The sequence below is a fragment of the Thunnus thynnus genome, chromosome 5, assembly GCF_963924715.1.
Source record: "Thunnus thynnus chromosome 5, fThuThy2.1, whole genome shotgun sequence".
Taxonomy (NCBI): Eukaryota; Metazoa; Chordata; class Actinopteri; order Scombriformes; family Scombridae; genus Thunnus; species Thunnus thynnus.
This window is the reverse complement of record NC_089521.1, coordinates 15618407-15634842: the sequence shown is the minus strand read 5'-3', so window position 1 is coordinate 15634842 and position 16436 is coordinate 15618407. Positions and strand designations below refer to the sequence as shown.

General features: G+C 39.1%; 2 protein-coding genes across 3 annotated transcripts; one reads left to right on the top strand and one right to left on the bottom strand.

Moving 5' to 3' along the window:
* The first annotated feature begins 95 nt into the window (after nucleotides 1–95).
* Nucleotides 96–8694, top strand: cpt1b (carnitine palmitoyltransferase 1B (muscle)). 2 transcript variants are annotated; one of them, XM_067589511.1, is made up of 19 exons: nucleotides 96–262; nucleotides 2353–2505; nucleotides 2659–2798; nucleotides 3027–3198; nucleotides 3341–3442; nucleotides 4174–4311; nucleotides 4400–4477; nucleotides 4702–4809; nucleotides 5033–5117; nucleotides 5377–5572; nucleotides 5681–5866; nucleotides 5965–6070; nucleotides 6156–6272; nucleotides 6399–6563; nucleotides 6694–6828; nucleotides 7363–7515; nucleotides 7641–7754; nucleotides 7891–7983; nucleotides 8095–8694. In XM_067589511.1, the coding sequence occupies exons 2-19, from the start codon at nucleotides 2365–2367 to the stop codon at nucleotides 8227–8229; spliced, it is 2364 nt and encodes a 787-aa protein (XP_067445612.1). In that variant the 5' UTR covers nucleotides 96–262; nucleotides 2353–2364; the 3' UTR covers nucleotides 8230–8694. The 2 variants fall into 2 exon arrangements, with proteins under 2 accessions (XP_067445612.1, XP_067445613.1); XM_067589512.1 differs by lacking the exons at nucleotides 96–262; nucleotides 2353–2505 and having other exon boundaries at nucleotides 2661–2798; nucleotides 3046–3198.
* A 731-nt stretch (nucleotides 8695–9425) lies between these two features.
* sephs1 (selenophosphate synthetase 1) lies at nucleotides 9426–16174 on the bottom strand. Its single transcript, XM_067589516.1, has 11 exons — nucleotides 16154–16174; nucleotides 15904–15992; nucleotides 14231–14353; nucleotides 14007–14103; nucleotides 13250–13353; nucleotides 12961–13068; nucleotides 11835–11989; nucleotides 11621–11711; nucleotides 11398–11497; nucleotides 10537–10749; nucleotides 9426–10247 (listed from the first exon to the last, which is right to left on the bottom strand). The coding sequence occupies exons 3-11, from the start codon at nucleotides 14324–14326 to the stop codon at nucleotides 10033–10035; spliced, it is 1179 nt and encodes a 392-aa protein (XP_067445617.1). The 5' UTR covers nucleotides 14327–14353; nucleotides 15904–15992; nucleotides 16154–16174; the 3' UTR covers nucleotides 9426–10032.
* Nucleotides 16175–16436: the final 262 nt, after the last annotated feature.

The window sequence follows — 16436 nt, the reverse complement described above, 5'->3', positions numbered from 1 at the left end:
AGAGAGGGAGAGGCAGAGAAAGGGGGAGAGAGAGAGTGTGTGTGTATGTGTGTGTTGTCGGAGAAGGGGGGAAGAGGGAGGGGTGCAAAGCACAGGGGACGACAGCTCTGATCTCACTACCTGAGTAAAGCCACTTCAAGGGCACTGGAGTCACACAGAGCGCACAAGCCTGGGTACAGAGGAATTTTACTGCCTCACTGACACAAACCAAAGTCACAGCCTTTCTCTGCCTCTGGATTATACTGACTCTGGTCTGACAAAGGTAAAGTATAGACCTGCCTCTTATTTGTTATTCTTATTCATATCTGCATGTTGTGTTAGCTGCAGGTTTTTTTTTCTGGTTACTGTGTGCATTTCTTAAAACTTTATGATTTAATTACATCAGGCAACTTAGGGCGAAAATGCTAAAATATTGACATTTCAGTCTGTTGTTGTCATTGTGTTAAGCTATAAAGACCCTATTTAAAACATGATGGGGAAGTTCTATAACAAAGTGCTGAGAAATAGATTTTAGCTCTTTTAAATGTTTTCTGAAAGAGTGTAAAGTAATAATGAATGCGGACCTACTTGTCCAACATATTCTCATAGTATTTGGTAATAACAGAGGGCTTAGCACTATTTGTACTGTGTTTACATTTTCATGCCCATCTGAGGACTGCGTACATGCTCAGTCGGTACACTGCTATATCTGGCCGTTGAACTTTGTCCCACTTGGTGACTGTTCAGTCATATGACATGGAAAAAGAAATCCTAGACCTGTCACCCTGGCTATTATATGGAGTGATCTGTGAACTCCATGAACACAAATATTATTGTTTGGGCCATTGCATTTAAAAGACAATGACTGAACCCTTCACACTGTACAGTATATGTATTTTTTCATGCTGACATCTGTGTATCCCATATCACATTATGAACAAACACTACAGATGAACAGTGCAGCTCTCCTTTAAAAAATGTACCAATTATAGGTCAGATCTGTGAAAGTCTACCATGTATCTGTTAGTATTTGTGAAAATGCACATTAGATTCTTTTGGAGGTAATTCAGTAAAGAATAAAGGCCCCGAAGTCACTCATAGTGTTGGCATGATTATAGTAAATGAGTGAATGAATAACAATGAATTAAATATCGGTAACACTTTACAATGACTAACTAATATGAGTAAATGGTTGATAAAGAAGTTAATTCAGTTAATTTCAGCACTCTGATGCATTTATGAAGTGTTGCTTAAGGGATACATGTTTGAACTTTACAATAAGGATCACAAAGAGCATTCATTAATGGACAATTATGGTTAAGTAATGTACAATAATTTATATGTTAGACTGTAAGTTAAGGAGCATCTACATGAAGATAAAGGAACAAGCAAACCTATACATGAGGACCATGGAGTGTGTCCACTGATCGCAAGCTTTACCAAAAATAAGTCATAAGTCATCCTTAAATAAACATTTATTTACTTAATTGCTTAGCTGTGAACAGTGACATACATGTTAATTAACATCTTTATTAACCATTTACTCATATTATTTAGTACCTTAATTAACATGTAAACCCTTAATAAATGTCAACAAGAGGCATTTGTTAACAGTTGCTTAATGATTATTATTGTATTAATTAACTGTTAGTTAATGCTTACCACTGTATTAACTTATGTTAATCGCATCTTTATAAACTATTCAATAATGTATACATTAATACCTTTGTTAACATGAGCACCATTAGTAAATAATTACTAGACACATTAGTTAACTGTTAATTAACTGTTAGTTCATGCGTATTACTGCATTAATGCATTATGTTAATTAATGTACCGTTATTGTAAAGTGTTACTGAAATACCTAATGGTTCTAGTATGGCTCAGTGGTGAGATGAAATGACTGAAGTGTCTTCTCTATTTCTGAGCAATTTTATAATTGATAATAGAAGATGAGTGTTCTATCTTCAAACATATTGCATACAGTATGTGTATGAGATTTAAAGACACCTAGCAGCAAGCGCAAACAAAAAAGCTAGATAAAATGGCGTTAACTAAAGAGTTAAGAGTGACTAAAGAGTTACATTTGATGAACTTAAATATAGATATATTTATTATTTGCTCAAAATATAAGTTGCTGACAAACACTATTGATGCAATACTAAATTACATTCATGACTTTGCAACTTGTGCTGAAGGTAAACAGTTGTTGCCTGCCCATTGAAATTAGATTTCTATTTGTAAAGCAATTAAACTATTAACAAGATCCACAGCTTCCACTGACATTTTTTTTTAAAATTATTGTTATTACAGTCATTATTTCTACTCTGAGTTGTGATGACTCAAAAAGCTTCCCTTCACTGTCATTGGTAGTAATATTCAGAGATGGCTGAGGCGCATCAAGCGGTGGGCTTCCAGTTCACCGTGCGCCCAGATGGTGTCGACCTTAAACTGAGTCAAGAGGTCGTCAAAAACATCTACCTGTCAGGAGTGACAGCATGGAAGAAGCGAGCCATACAATTCAAGGTACAATAGCCAAGACTTCAGTTCTAGCTCTTAAGATTACAAACATGTGCTTACTAATATAGCATTTAAGATACATACAATGGTATTTATTTTCACTTTATAAACATAGATGAGGAAGGTTCATCTTGGTGTGTTGTTGCTTTTCATTTACAGAATGGTGTATTGGCTGGAGTCTACCCTGCCAGTCCGTTTAGTTGGCTGATTGTTGTGATTGCAATGATGAGTACCTTGTATATCCGCATAGACCCCTCTCTTGGAATGATTGATGTCATCAAAGAAAATCTGCCGCACAGGTTAGAAATCCACTGCAGCCAGTATCATCTTGTCGTTGATTGTTGTGGTTCAGTTTACAGATATTTTTCTGGAGCTTTAGATGAACTAGTTATTTAAGTCAGCAGTTTACTTTGAGAATGTACTAAAAAAACAAAAAGTTCCTCTGCGCATATGTTTTCTGTTTGATTTCATCTTTAACTGTATGAGTAACAGTATAACAAGGGCAGTGTTGTGCCTTTTCTGAGCAGAGACTATATGTCAGTGCAGACCCGAGCGGTGCTGAGTGCCATCCTGTTTGCAACTGGACTGTGGCTGTTCCTCATCTATCTCTTGAGATACACTCTGAAAGGTCTACTGTCCTACCATGGCTGGATTTTTGAATCCCATGGAAAAATGAGCTCATCCACCAAAGTGTGGTTGGTACGTCTGCCCTTCTGTCTTTCACTCAATCTGTCTATATCTGTAAGCCACTGAATTGCCTTTGTGTTTATCAGGTATTGTTGTATAGTATTGTATTGTTTTGTATTCTATTGTATTATTGTATTGTTTTTTATGTTCCCAGAGCCTGGTGAAGATGTTCTCTGGACGCAGGCCACTACTTTACAGCTTCCAGGCCTCCTTACCCAGACTCCCTGTTCCCAGTGTGGTTGATACAATTCAGAGGGTGTGTAATTACACAGTATTGACCCTCTATGGCCAGACGCTTAATAATACACAAGTACATGTAGCCCGATAGGTTCTTGAAATAAATACTTACTAAATTCATCATTTTAATTATATCTGTGGTTTTGATAGGGTATTATAAAAAGAAAGCACATTGCGAAATAAGTTATGAAATCTCTCACACTGTGATTGATCCTACTGAAAAAAACTCACCTTCATTGGGTTAGGCAGCAAGTCTGATAGATGGAAGTCAAGCATTGTCTAAAGGTATATGTCAGTTGCTAATTACAGTTCAATAAACTGACTGTAATCCCATAGCAAACCCATTTACATGTGATAATGTGTATTCTGATATCTAAACAAACATTTGACCATAATAACAAAATGTCTAACTTATAAAGCCATTTCTAACCAGTGATACAGTAAATGTAGCTTGCTAGACCATACACTGATTCTATTAATGTTCCAGTGCTGTGGTCCTGCTGTACTACCACCTACTGTTCAAGCTGCCTTTCTGCACCCTTTGCAAGTTAGATACAGTATGTGCCCTTTGTTTCTCACATCAAGAGTCTTTTAAAAATCTATACTATAACTTTAGCTGCAGTGTATAGATGTTTTCCAGATGTATTGTTTTTTTTTCCTTCCATACAGCATATTAATGTGTGTCTTAGCTGCTCTGTTTCTTCACACTGCTCTCTTGTCCTGACAACACACTCCATGTTTTTCCTACAGTACCTTGAGTCAGTTCGTCCTCTGCTGGACAGTGAAAAGTACAATCAAATGGAGATTTTGGCCAATGCCTTTAAAGATTCCGAGGCAGCCCAGCTCCAGAGATATTTAATCATAAAATCCTGGTGGGCAACAAATTACGTGAGTAACGTTTGAAGTAGTAATAAAATGTTGGGGCTCAAATTCAGATGAGTCATAATGTTATCCGATAAACTGCTATATTTTCTAGGTAAGTGATTGGTGGGAGGAGTACATCTACCTCAGGGGCAGGGGCCCTATCATGGTCAACAGTAACTTCTATATAATGGTAAGATAGACAGTGAATACATCAGCTTGTTCTATTGGTGCATTAGTAATGTTCTTTTTTAAATATATCAATACAGAAATGATAAAGTGAGGAGATGGAAAAGAGTACATATAAGACACATTATTAAGGAGAAGTACAAAATAACTTCACTTTTCCAAATGCCAGTAACAAAAATAATATTTGAAAGAAACAAAGAAAATGCTTTATCTTTTCTTTATGTGAAGGACCTCTTGTACATGACTCCAACACATCGACAGGCTGCACGGGCAGGAAATGTGGTCCATGCCATGCTGCAGTACAGACGCAAACTGGAGCGTGGTGAACATGCACCGGTAATACTTGCCATGATTTTAATACCACTCTTTTATTTTAACCTTTGTCACCCAATGAGGTTGTAACTTACACACTATAAAACCATCTATGCAGTATATTTCCTCTCCTTCTCGTGTTCTGCTGTCTATCCTTGCTGCTTCTTTAAATCTATTCATTTTCCTTCCCCACAGGTTTCAACTTAAATATATTTTCTTTTGTCTGAATTTTCTTTTGTTTCCTCAGCTGAGGGCTTTGGGGACTGTTCCTATGTGTTCCACTCAGATGGAGAGGATGTTTAACACCACCCGCATCCCTGGCATTGAAACAGGCAAGCAACTATTCAGCTCTGTAGTTTAGAGTTTAAAGGGTAAATCAATACTTAAATCACATATTATCATCACTAATTGAGGTGTGGCCAAAAATGCCCTGTCCAATGTGTGTCAGTGTTGATCAATCATCTTACCACTGCATTGAAGGCACTCAGGATTAAGTACAGGGGCTAAGCTTTCTGCTTTTTCCCTCTCATTCTATTCTTTCTTCACACAATCCTTTCTTTTATTTTTCTTGTTGACCCTTGTTTCCTGCAGATATTGTGCAGCACCTGACTGACCGAAAGCACCTGGTTGTGTACCATAAGGGCCGGTTCTTCCAATTGTGGTTGTACACTGGAGGACGCCACCTTTTACCCAGTGAACTTGAGACACAGTTTCAAAGGATTCTCAATGATACATCAGAGCCACAACCTGGGGAACTTAAATTAGCTGCCCTGACTGCAGGAAACAGGTATATACTGTACAAAGACACATATGCACAAGACACATTAACTTAGATATAGTCACATATACACAGAAAGGAGCAGATGATGAAATTGTCTCTTACATCCGCTTTTAGAGTTCCCTGGGCGCGGGCTCGGATTAAATATTTCAGCCAGGGAGTGAACAAAGTGTCCCTGGATGCCATTGAGTCAGCTGCCTTCTTCCTGGCGTTAGATGACGAACCACAGGGTTATGACCCTGCAAAGACCAATTCGCTTGACAGTTATGCCAAGTCCCTGCTTCATGGAAAATGTTATGACAGGTAAGCGGAGAAGTCAGCTGTTGACTGCAGTACTGGTTCAATTTTTAGTAACTTAAAAAAAACAACAACAAAAAAAACCCCACTGTTCTTTTTTTCAGGTGGTTTGACAAGTCTTTCACCCTGATCTCTTATCCAAATGGAAAAATGGGTGTAAATGTTGAACATTCTTGGGCTGATGCACCAATTGTAGGACATATGTGGGAGGTATAAAATGCGTATTGATATTGTTTGTCAAAGCAATGATTCAAAGTTTGCTGTATTTTTCAGCTATCATTTTCTGTCTGTGTAGTATGTCCTTGCAACAGACTGCTTACATCTCGGCTACACAGAGGAGGGACACTGCAAAGGAGATGTGAACAAGGGCCTGCCTTATCCCACTCGACTACAGTGGCAGATTCCAAAGGAGGTACAGTGTAGCCTAACACCATTTATTGCTATGCTCAAATCTATTTGATTTGATCTAAATCACTTAGTTAGCTGTGTTGCCATCACAAAACTTATCAAGGTATCTTTCTGTTTTCCCTTCTGTCAGTGCCAAGAAGTCATTGAGACTTCATACCTATCAGCCAAACAGATAGCTGATGATGTGGACTTCCATGGCTATGTGTTTGCTGACTTTGGAAAAGGCCTGATCAAGAAGTGCAGGACCAGCCCTGATGCCTTTATTCAGCTGGCCCTGCAGTTGGCACAGTTCAGGGTAGGATTCCAGTAATCCACTGCCTTGTCTGTGGAATCACATTACCGGCATTATTGCTCACTGTTGTCTTTTGAATATTTCATTGTGTCATATGCCGTCACTCAATGATGTTAATCCATCTGCTTCGTAGGACAAGGGAGTGTTCTGCTTGACGTATGAGTCATCAATGACTCGTATGTTCAGAGATGGTCGGACAGAGACAGTACGCTCCTGCACCTCTGAAGCTGTTGCATTTGTCAGAGCCATGGAGGATGCAGGTGCAACGGTAAGCAGAACACACAAACATATATAAACATTTTTTTTAAAAAATCAGGATGAACAACATGAAACCACAGATCTTCAGTAAACAGAGTTCTGTGTGTTTGAGCAGTTGTAGTGGTGGAATCACAGACGCATGTTCAGCGGGGCTGAGGAGAGACTTTCCTGGAGTAAATAACTCAAATTTCTTGCAGAATCATCAGACTTTGTACATATTTAATGTCAAATACTTGTGATATCAGTTTCACAAAGTCTATCAGTGACACAGTACCTGTTAAGTATAAAAAGTCATTGTCAGGGGTCACACTGTAAGAGGTCACACTGTGCTGCTCAGGACTTGGTCACCTTGACCTACAATGGACACAATTCCGTGACATGGACTCTGAACCACCTGATTTAACTGACGGGTTAACATAACACAAATAAGGTAATCTGATATGATGTTAATGTCATACCTACAGTACGTACAGGTCTGGATGCAGTTCTGTCATGAGAAAAAGAGGATGTATGTTGACTATTTGCCTTTTATTTTTGTGATCAGAAAACCCAGAGACTTGCCCTGTTTCGGAAGGCAGCAGATAAGCATCAAAACATGTACCGCTTGGCCATGACTGGTGCTGGTATCGACCGTCACCTCTTCTGTCTCTACATAGTGTCCAAATATCTTGGTGTTGACTCACCATTTCTTACACAGGTTAGAACCATGATCATCTATCATCTCTCTGTCATTTTCTGTTTTTCTGATTCATATTTTCGACCCATCACCAACTTTTTCCCTTTCTAATTGTCCCTTTTGCATAAAACATTCCTTGCCCCTAGGTGCTTTCAGAGCCGTGGAAGTTGTCCACCAGCCAGACCCCTCAGCAGCAGCTCAACTTAGTTGACATCAACAAGTTCCCTAAATATGTGGGTGCAGGTGGTGGATTTGGCCCAGTGAGTTCAATCATTTTATTTTGGAGATGTGCACAAGATGAACAGTTAGAGCATTTCACCCTGTTCTTCATGGCCCCTTTCCTTATCTGCAAGGGCTATATTCAGTGAAATAATAGCATCTCTTGTCTACCCCTAGGTGGCTGATGATGGTTATGGTGTATCTTATATTATTGTTGGGGAAAACCTCATCACATTCCACATCTCCAGCAAATTCTCCAGCCCTGACACAGTAAGAGCCTTGGATATTATAGTCACTGTATACCTTTTATGCCTTCTTTCAAAACTCAGCACTCTTTCTGCATGTCTGTCTCTCATTATCTCCTCTCTGTGTCACCTTCAGGACTCGTACCAGTTTGGTCAGCACATTCAGAAGGCCATGATTGACATCCAAGCACTTTTCAAGCCTGAAAATGATAAAAAGACAGTGGAGCACGCAAAGCATGTGCAGCTGGAAAATGGGAAAAAGCACATATAACTGTTGGATGATGATCTAATTTGACTCACATAATGTACTTGTGCTTCATGTGTAGAAGGAAAACAACATTCAACGGATGTATAGATGGTTTATTAAGTTCTTTACCAGTGACAGATGCACTTTTCCGATGGGTCATATTATAGGAGCACGTCATTCCACTCTGTCAGACACAAGGAATAGTTGTTACTCCTCTAATTTATTACTATTTATATTGTACTTTTCAGAGCTTCTTTGTTTTGGTGCAGAGGGAAAGACGTCATCTTGAATGATGGGATGTTTCGTTGTGCAATGGTTGTCTCTCCCTCAATGAAACTTTTGTCAGTATGTGAATATGAATCTTGTAAATATATCTGCCTTAAGAATTTGCTGTTTCAGAATCAAAATAACTTATTATATGGCAGTGTTTATGAATTTGCTGTTTATTCTAAGGCTTGTAAAGAAAATAAAACAGATGTACACACATTACATACAGCTCACCATCATTAGCTTTTGTGCAATTAATAAACAGTAGACATACAGATCAGTAGAAATTCGTCATTCTGGTGATGTTGCTGAAAATTGTATTAACTCTATAAATACATCAAAAACAGACAAAGAAAACCAATCTATTTTAAGAGAATTTTATTTTAAGAGGTGGTGTGGAGGTTATATCTTGTTCCTAATTTCCATATGAATATTTACATAGGCTGTTGGGATTCATCCTGGCTATTAGGACAAACAAAAAAAGATCTGGACTTTGATCAACTGGAAGCTTCATTACAGTAAGTCAGATTGCTCTCAGAACATCTTCTGGCAACACTGAGTTAGCAAAACTAAATGCACCAGATCTTCAATAAAGGCAACAGGCAACAAGCTCACTGTGCTCTAACTCACAAGAGTGCTTGTTGGCAAACAACCCAGATTGCTTTTTTTTACAGCTGCACAACTCTGATATCATATAATTCATACTCTATACATCATATTACCCTAAATATGATCATCAAACGGGAACTCAGATGGCAAAAGGTTAAGGGTATGCAGATTTCTACTTATGATTCATCTATAACTTCAGATCCATGTACAATGCAGTGGAATCTTTTGTTTATGTAAAAACAAATCAATCTGCAGTTTTATGATGCAAGTAGATAATGTCACATTTGATTTAGTTCATTCAGAAGAGTGCAGCTCTCCTGAATAGCGGGCAAGAACAAACCATCTTCTATTTGAATATTTATTAGTTTAGGTGGGGACAATACAAAAAGTCAAAGTAATAAAAAACAAACCATTCTGGTCACACTCAGTTTCTTTCAAGGCATCAGTTACAGCAATGAACTAAAACTAGGCTTAATAACTGTACAAAGTGAACAGACAAACAAAAACACCATCACACGGCCCGCTTGCTTGATGAGAGCAATTTTAAGAGCCAAAGAGGCAACAGACACCACACTTCCTAAGATTCAAAATGAATCAACAGTATCAGATTTTTGTCTTCATCTTCATCACCCTCTTACTAGAAGCGAACACATTTAACATAACAGAATACAACAGACACGAAAGGCAAAATGGATGTGAATTATGCACTGTTTCTTACCAATTTTCATCATGGGCATACTGTAGGTTGAGTCCACTGGGTGATGACATGCCGCCTGGGCCACAGTGTGGGGCTGTTTCTCATGTAGATACACGTCACCCCAGTCTTTTCTGTGTACATACTATTCTGTGTATATACTGTATTTCAACACTCTAAGATGGTTTTGTAGTTTATGTGTCTAAAATCACTCAGCAGAGCTTTTGGGTTCCGGTCTATAATGCAGGTAAAGAGGATTAAGAAGTTGCACCAGGAGTTGGGTTGACATTCTGGGTGGCAGCTTGTGGTGCCACCTCTATGATCCGTGGTTTGTCAATGATGCGAGCAGTGCGGTTTCCTTTCTCTACAATCCCTATGATCCATGCCTGGTGGCCCTCGCCATACTTCGGGGATTTGATCTCTGCACAGAAGCGGGCAGCCTGCTCCCGAGGCAGACAGATAAGCAGGCCCCCTGTAAATGAAAGGAGATTTGGTCAGGCACAATGGCCTTAAATGATTTTTTTTTAATGTGTTATGATGTTGGCGAGTGTTCAGATCTCTTACTGCTTGATCAGGACTTCAGGAATCAAGAGCAAATGTGACTGAATCATTGTAATTGTGGCCCACAGCGTATGGAACAGCCTTACAAGCATGTTGTTTCTCTAAACAGGTGCTATGTACTGTAAATTAACATAACTTAAGAGATATAATGGTCAGAGAAGTTAGATAGATGAAAAACAGAACCATGTATACACACACACCTGATGTTTCAGGGCAGGTGCCGTGCATGAGTCCAAACATATTCCCACAGGCCTTGGACACTGCAGCCATCTTGGCAAGCACTGGGAGGTTGTGGATGACAAATGACACTTCGCTTCGCTGTTGTCGTGCCAAAGTCTGAGCGTGGCCAAGGATGCCAAACCCTGTGATATCGGTGGCTGCGTGAGCGTTGAAGGTGTGCATGAGACCAGCCGCTACAAGGGAAAACAGAGACAGAGAAGGAGACTTAGGCCTGGGGTTATGCTTGAAAGGAACAAGTTTGCACTAAAGCAGCCCACTCGAAGGTTGGGTAAAAAGCCGGCCATCGTAGATAGGAGCAAGATCATCTTTAAAATATGTATACAAGCTTGAATGCAAACAAATAACCAAGAAAACATATATGGTCATTCAACTATTAATCCTCATTGATGTCTTTATAGATGACAAAAGAGAACCATCTAATGCAAGAAAAGGAAACAAAAACAATTACTGGGACCACATGTTTACCCTTTAGCTTTAACACTTGCAACCTTGAAGAAGTATTTCTATGAATCTATGTGAAAGGGTTCCAGTTTTTAACAGTTAACACAAAGTTATAGTATGCAGCTTTTTTCTAACATGGCACATTTTAACATTTTAATGTTTTCATGTTAGCCAAGGCTTTCTTTTGCATTTAGTCTCACAATGTCAGCAGAGGCTTATTAGCAACAGGGGGTGCAATAGAGTCCAGTTACAGAAGCTGTAGCAGTACTTATGTTTAACTTAAAAGTACTCAGAATGCTTGTTTAACTGGAAATAACCAAGTAAGCTTGACAATTATGAATGAACTATCAGTCAATCGGACACATTCGTAGTGCTTTTACCTGTCCTGTTGAGCCGAGCCATGTTCATCATTGCTTCATGGTAAGCAAGTTCTACATCTTCTTGGGTTACCACTAACTTGATCTTGTTCCACTTCTCAGGCTGAGAGATATAACAAAATATATAGAGGCAGTGGCATTAGTGGGTATCCTAAACAACAAGAGGTGTCCTCATTATGTATGATGTGAACATTTTTTGACAAAATGAATAAAGAGACAAACTTACAATATCTAGCCACTGATGTACTGCAACAGCCACTTGTGTCCCTAATGGCTTGGTCAACACCAACACGTCTCCTGGCACTGCATTGTCTGGCCTGAGAAATGTCACACACATCATCATGTTTTTGTTTTTTTTTGCATTACAACAAAATCATACATTTATTAAAGTGGCTGTGAACAATGTAAGTAAGGAATATGTTTCAGGAATTAATTCCTACATGATAAATTCGTTGGGCTGGCAGACTGTTGTTGCAACTCCCCCCATCACCACCCAGGGGTTGAGCACTGTCTGTCCTCCCGTTACAGATGTGCCTGCCTCTTCTGATGCATCCTTGAATCCCTGGATGATCAGTGGCATGACTTTGTCTCTCTCCTGTGAAGACCAAGGAAAATCAGAAACAGAGAGCACAACAGGATATCATTCATAACACTGTTCTTGTTTAAAGCTATAATATGTAACTATTCCACATTAAAATGTCTATAAACAACTAGACCTATGTTATATGTTTTGTGAGTTGTGTACTTACATTATCCCAAATGTTTTCAACAATTTTCAAACCCAGAGAAATCCGTAATTTTAATCAAGATAATGGTCCGTTTAATTTGGTCGCCTGTCAAAGATGAGAATCATCTTGTGCCCATGTTTCGGCATTGTGGTTGTCTACCACAATGACATCCACCAAAGAGTATACGCATACAAGATAATGCATCGGCGTTGTGGTTGTCTGCCAGAAACTGTCATTAATGGACTTTTATTCAGTGTTAAGCCACAGTTTTACGATAAACTTTTTAGACCTTGGTCATTTTTAAGTCTATCTTTTAACCGGATGAAGGATTTTAATCATCGGACGTCTGGATCTTAAGTTGTCAGAGAAACAAGCTGAGCAAACGCTGGCAGCAGCTCGATTTGCAGACCCTCTGGATGTCAGTCAGTGTCCACCGAACACGTCAGAGAAATACTGATTTTTTTTACATGAAACTGCTTTATTCAGTGTTTTTACTGGTTTTAGTCATCATGTACGTTTGTCTTGGAGAGGAGGAGACCTCTGCAGATAATTCAGCTTCTGGTAAAATCCCCCTGAATGATGAACAATGAAGTAATCCCAACTGGGAGAAGCCGGATATTTAACAATGAAGACAACAACCCCCATGATCACGTGCTACTTCAAAACGTCATCAAACTCTGTCTTTTGTTATTGTTTTGATTGAGAGACCCCTAGCAGCAGAAATTACATATTGTACGTTTAAAACTACAGAAACCTTATTGTGTGTCGTATTTTGTTTGTTACACCATTAACACAAGACCCAAAAGTAAACACATCGCCTCTTACAAATGCCTCTTACCTTCTCTGACATTTTGTTGCTGACTCCCAGGAGCATCAACATGTTGTCACACTCTGTCACTCCCATGGCATACAGGTCACTTAGAACATTGGCACAAGCAATTCTTCCCTATAAAACAGAAATGCTGAAAATTAAACAAATAATAGTTGGCATGTAACACAGGCCAACAGACCCAATGAGACAGAAAAAAACAAAGAATTATTACAGCAACATCCTTTAGTCTGTTACATGTATTAGTTATTAAAAAGGACCACACTGGGGCAAACAATAAAAAAGAGGAGATTCATACCATCATGTAGGGGTCATCCACTATAGGATAGATGTAATCTGTTGTCTGGACAAGTGAAAGGCCTCCATGTCTGAGAGGGATCACACAGGTGTCCATTCCTATGCCTTCAAAAGTAAAAGAGCTTTCTATGTGATATGTTGTTGACATTTAGGTTCCATTGGTGCATGTGTGACATGGTACTGGACACACAAAACCTTAACAAAAGAGCAGTCAGAAAGCTTCAGGTTGTACAGAGTTTAGCTGTCAGGCTTTAGTGGAGCATGAAAAGAGGGGATCACATTAACCTCGTTTCAGTGTGTCTACACAAGTGGGCTGTTCATTTCAGAACTGAGGTCAAGGTTTTACTTAATACTTTTAAAGCATTGCATTGTTTTGTATCCTGGCGTTCTTCTTGCTGCCATACATGCAAGACTCCATCATAAAATAGAGTCATCACTGTCAGGTCATTTGGGGTTTATGTATTTTTATGTATAATACAGCGTGATGTTACCACTGTGGGAGGGGGCACATGCTTTCGGAGTTTCATATGAGCAACTGTGTTGTAAACGCCAGCAAAAACTGGTTTCAACCACTGAGAATAAAATTCTGTATCATAACTAATTTCTCTCATCCTAACTGCCTTTTTTCCATTTATTATACTATGTATTATACTATACGTGTTTTTCCTGTTTTGATTACAAAAGGTACTGTTATTTGATTAAGCACTTTGCAACTTGTCATACCTGTTAATATAGTGCTATTTAAAGCTTATAATTACCTAATCGAGGCATAACTGCTCCGAGGAACTGTTCATCCTCTTGATAGTGGTTCTCCTGTAGGGTTTCTAGCAGCTTCTGTAAAACCTCTTGGGGCACCTGCGGCCGAAGACAATAGGCACCATTCAATTTTCACACATTTTTATCAGCTGTGATGCTTTATAGTTTGCATAGTTAAACAAAGACAATGATGTATCCGAGGCAAATTTTAGTAAAAAGAGCCAACCTTGCAGCCTGTGCCCTTGAGCTCAGCAAAACGTGTGAGCCTGAAGTTCTTGTCCAGCTCATAGCTCTCGGGGTTAAAGGACTCCCTCACCGACATGTCTGAAGAAACTCTGGGTCCTCACCACTAGAAGCACAACAAAGACCGTGACAGGAGGAATCATGGAAGATTAGCAACACTGTCTAAATGTAACAAGGAGGTAAAAATAAAATCTTTAAAAAAGTAAAAATAAAATCTTAAATCTTTCTCAGAGTCAAGTCAACACTTAATGATGGAGCTAATTTAATTTATATTTTCTCAATTAATCATTTCATCTATAAAATGTCAAAAAAATGGTAAAAATGCTCATGACAACTTCTAACAACCAAAAGTCAAAAACCCAAATACACTGAATTTAAGATTTAGGATTAGGTTAAGAAAATATTCACATTTGAGAAGCTGAAAGCAGACAACGTTTTGACAACAAAATATTAGGTACACCTTAATACAGTCAGAAACATGATTGGAGTTTAATTTACACCACTCTAACACTGATACTTTTTGGCATATTTATTGCATGAGATGGTAAGGTGTGGTAAGATAAAGGTGTTCCAGTAGGCTGCTATTGTATAAATTAAGCCACCAGGCCATACATATGATCATGTTTAGGCACAAGATTTCTTGAATTCTGTCAGTTTAATAAGACAAAGTGTTGATAAGGGTTGCTGTGCACACAAATGAATGATGCTTGTTACAAAAATTGCAAAGCACCATATCCAGGAGAGCGTCAACGTCTCTCTCTGACGCACAAACCCACCACTGGCAACATGAAACTTCTCAATGAGCCGGTGCGCTCTTCAGTTTTAGCGAAGTGTCAAATGTCTCGCGTGCTTTAACATCGAAATGTGACACATTTGGCCACCTGACAGAGATGCCAGTTGAGTTACTGCTTAGTTCTGACCCCATTTGTTGTTTTAACTGTAAATGTAACTGTAAGTTACTCAGGGGGGCCTCGGTTAGTTCACCGTGGGAGTGTTCAAGAGACAAACCGCTGCCAAGTTCATTCAACCCTTAGGCAATGGCTAACAATATTAACATGGACCAGGGGTTAAACTCATCTATTCAGTGTAATGTCCACTACATTATATACTACTGCCGCCTCCACTTTGAGACATATACACTGATAAACACGTTTCAGGTTTGTTGTTTGTTTTGCTGTAGATGCATTTTCGTTTCCGTGCTAGCTCTTGTTAGCCGGCTGCTGATCCATGCGTGAGGTGATGGGCATAAGCAGCCCTGTGCAACAAAGAGCCGAGTGGCCGAGTTTACGAGCTGTAACGTAAACACATTTAAAAATAAACACTGTGCACGCTGCAGCCTGAATGTAAGTTAATGCACAGTTTGTGAAACATTGCAGCAGCTCGTTGCACATGTAAGTTAAAAAGTTGCCGTAGAGCGCCGAACAAAAATGTCGGCGGCGGAAAAAATTAACCCTTTGCTGTCCCTCGCCATGCGATGTGTGCAACATCAGAGTCGATTTGAATAAAACAACGTTCAACATGCGACTTGTGCAAAGTTTGTAATGCTATGGTACATTAGACGTGTTTACAATTGACCTATATGTAATTTTAGGACCAAAGCGGAGTTATATTCTTGCAACATTTCCCCTTTAATTGCTCTGACCAGTTTATCCTTACCAGCTTCACGTTAGCGGTGGATCCCGACAGAAGAGCGCGGACGCCACCAGCATGCACTGGGCCTACAATCGGGCGTCCTCCGAGAATGCCTGAACGAAAGTGACACATATTTGGTTTCTAAAGTCGTAACTAGAGGACAGAAATCCGAATTATCACATATAACTCAATGTATTTGAATAAGGATATGTGCCCTATCGCGCTTCATCTAAATAAAATAATATATAGCTAACAATGCAAAGAGGAAACTCACGCGATGTCACAGGGTCCTCTGCCTGCACGGCGGCGGCTTTAACATCCCCTTTAACGAGCTGTGAAGTCTGGCAACAAAATCCTTACAATGGAGTGTACCTTTAATTTGCTGTTTTCCCTCCAATTGCACTTACATCAACATGACATTACCTGGATGCGAGTATAGGTACTCAGGTTTATAAACTTGCTCATACCAGTTCATCTCTTGATATAATCATGTTAATATTGTAACACATTTTTTTTATTATTAATATTTATCAGGGATGTTTCAGGAAGAAATGTAG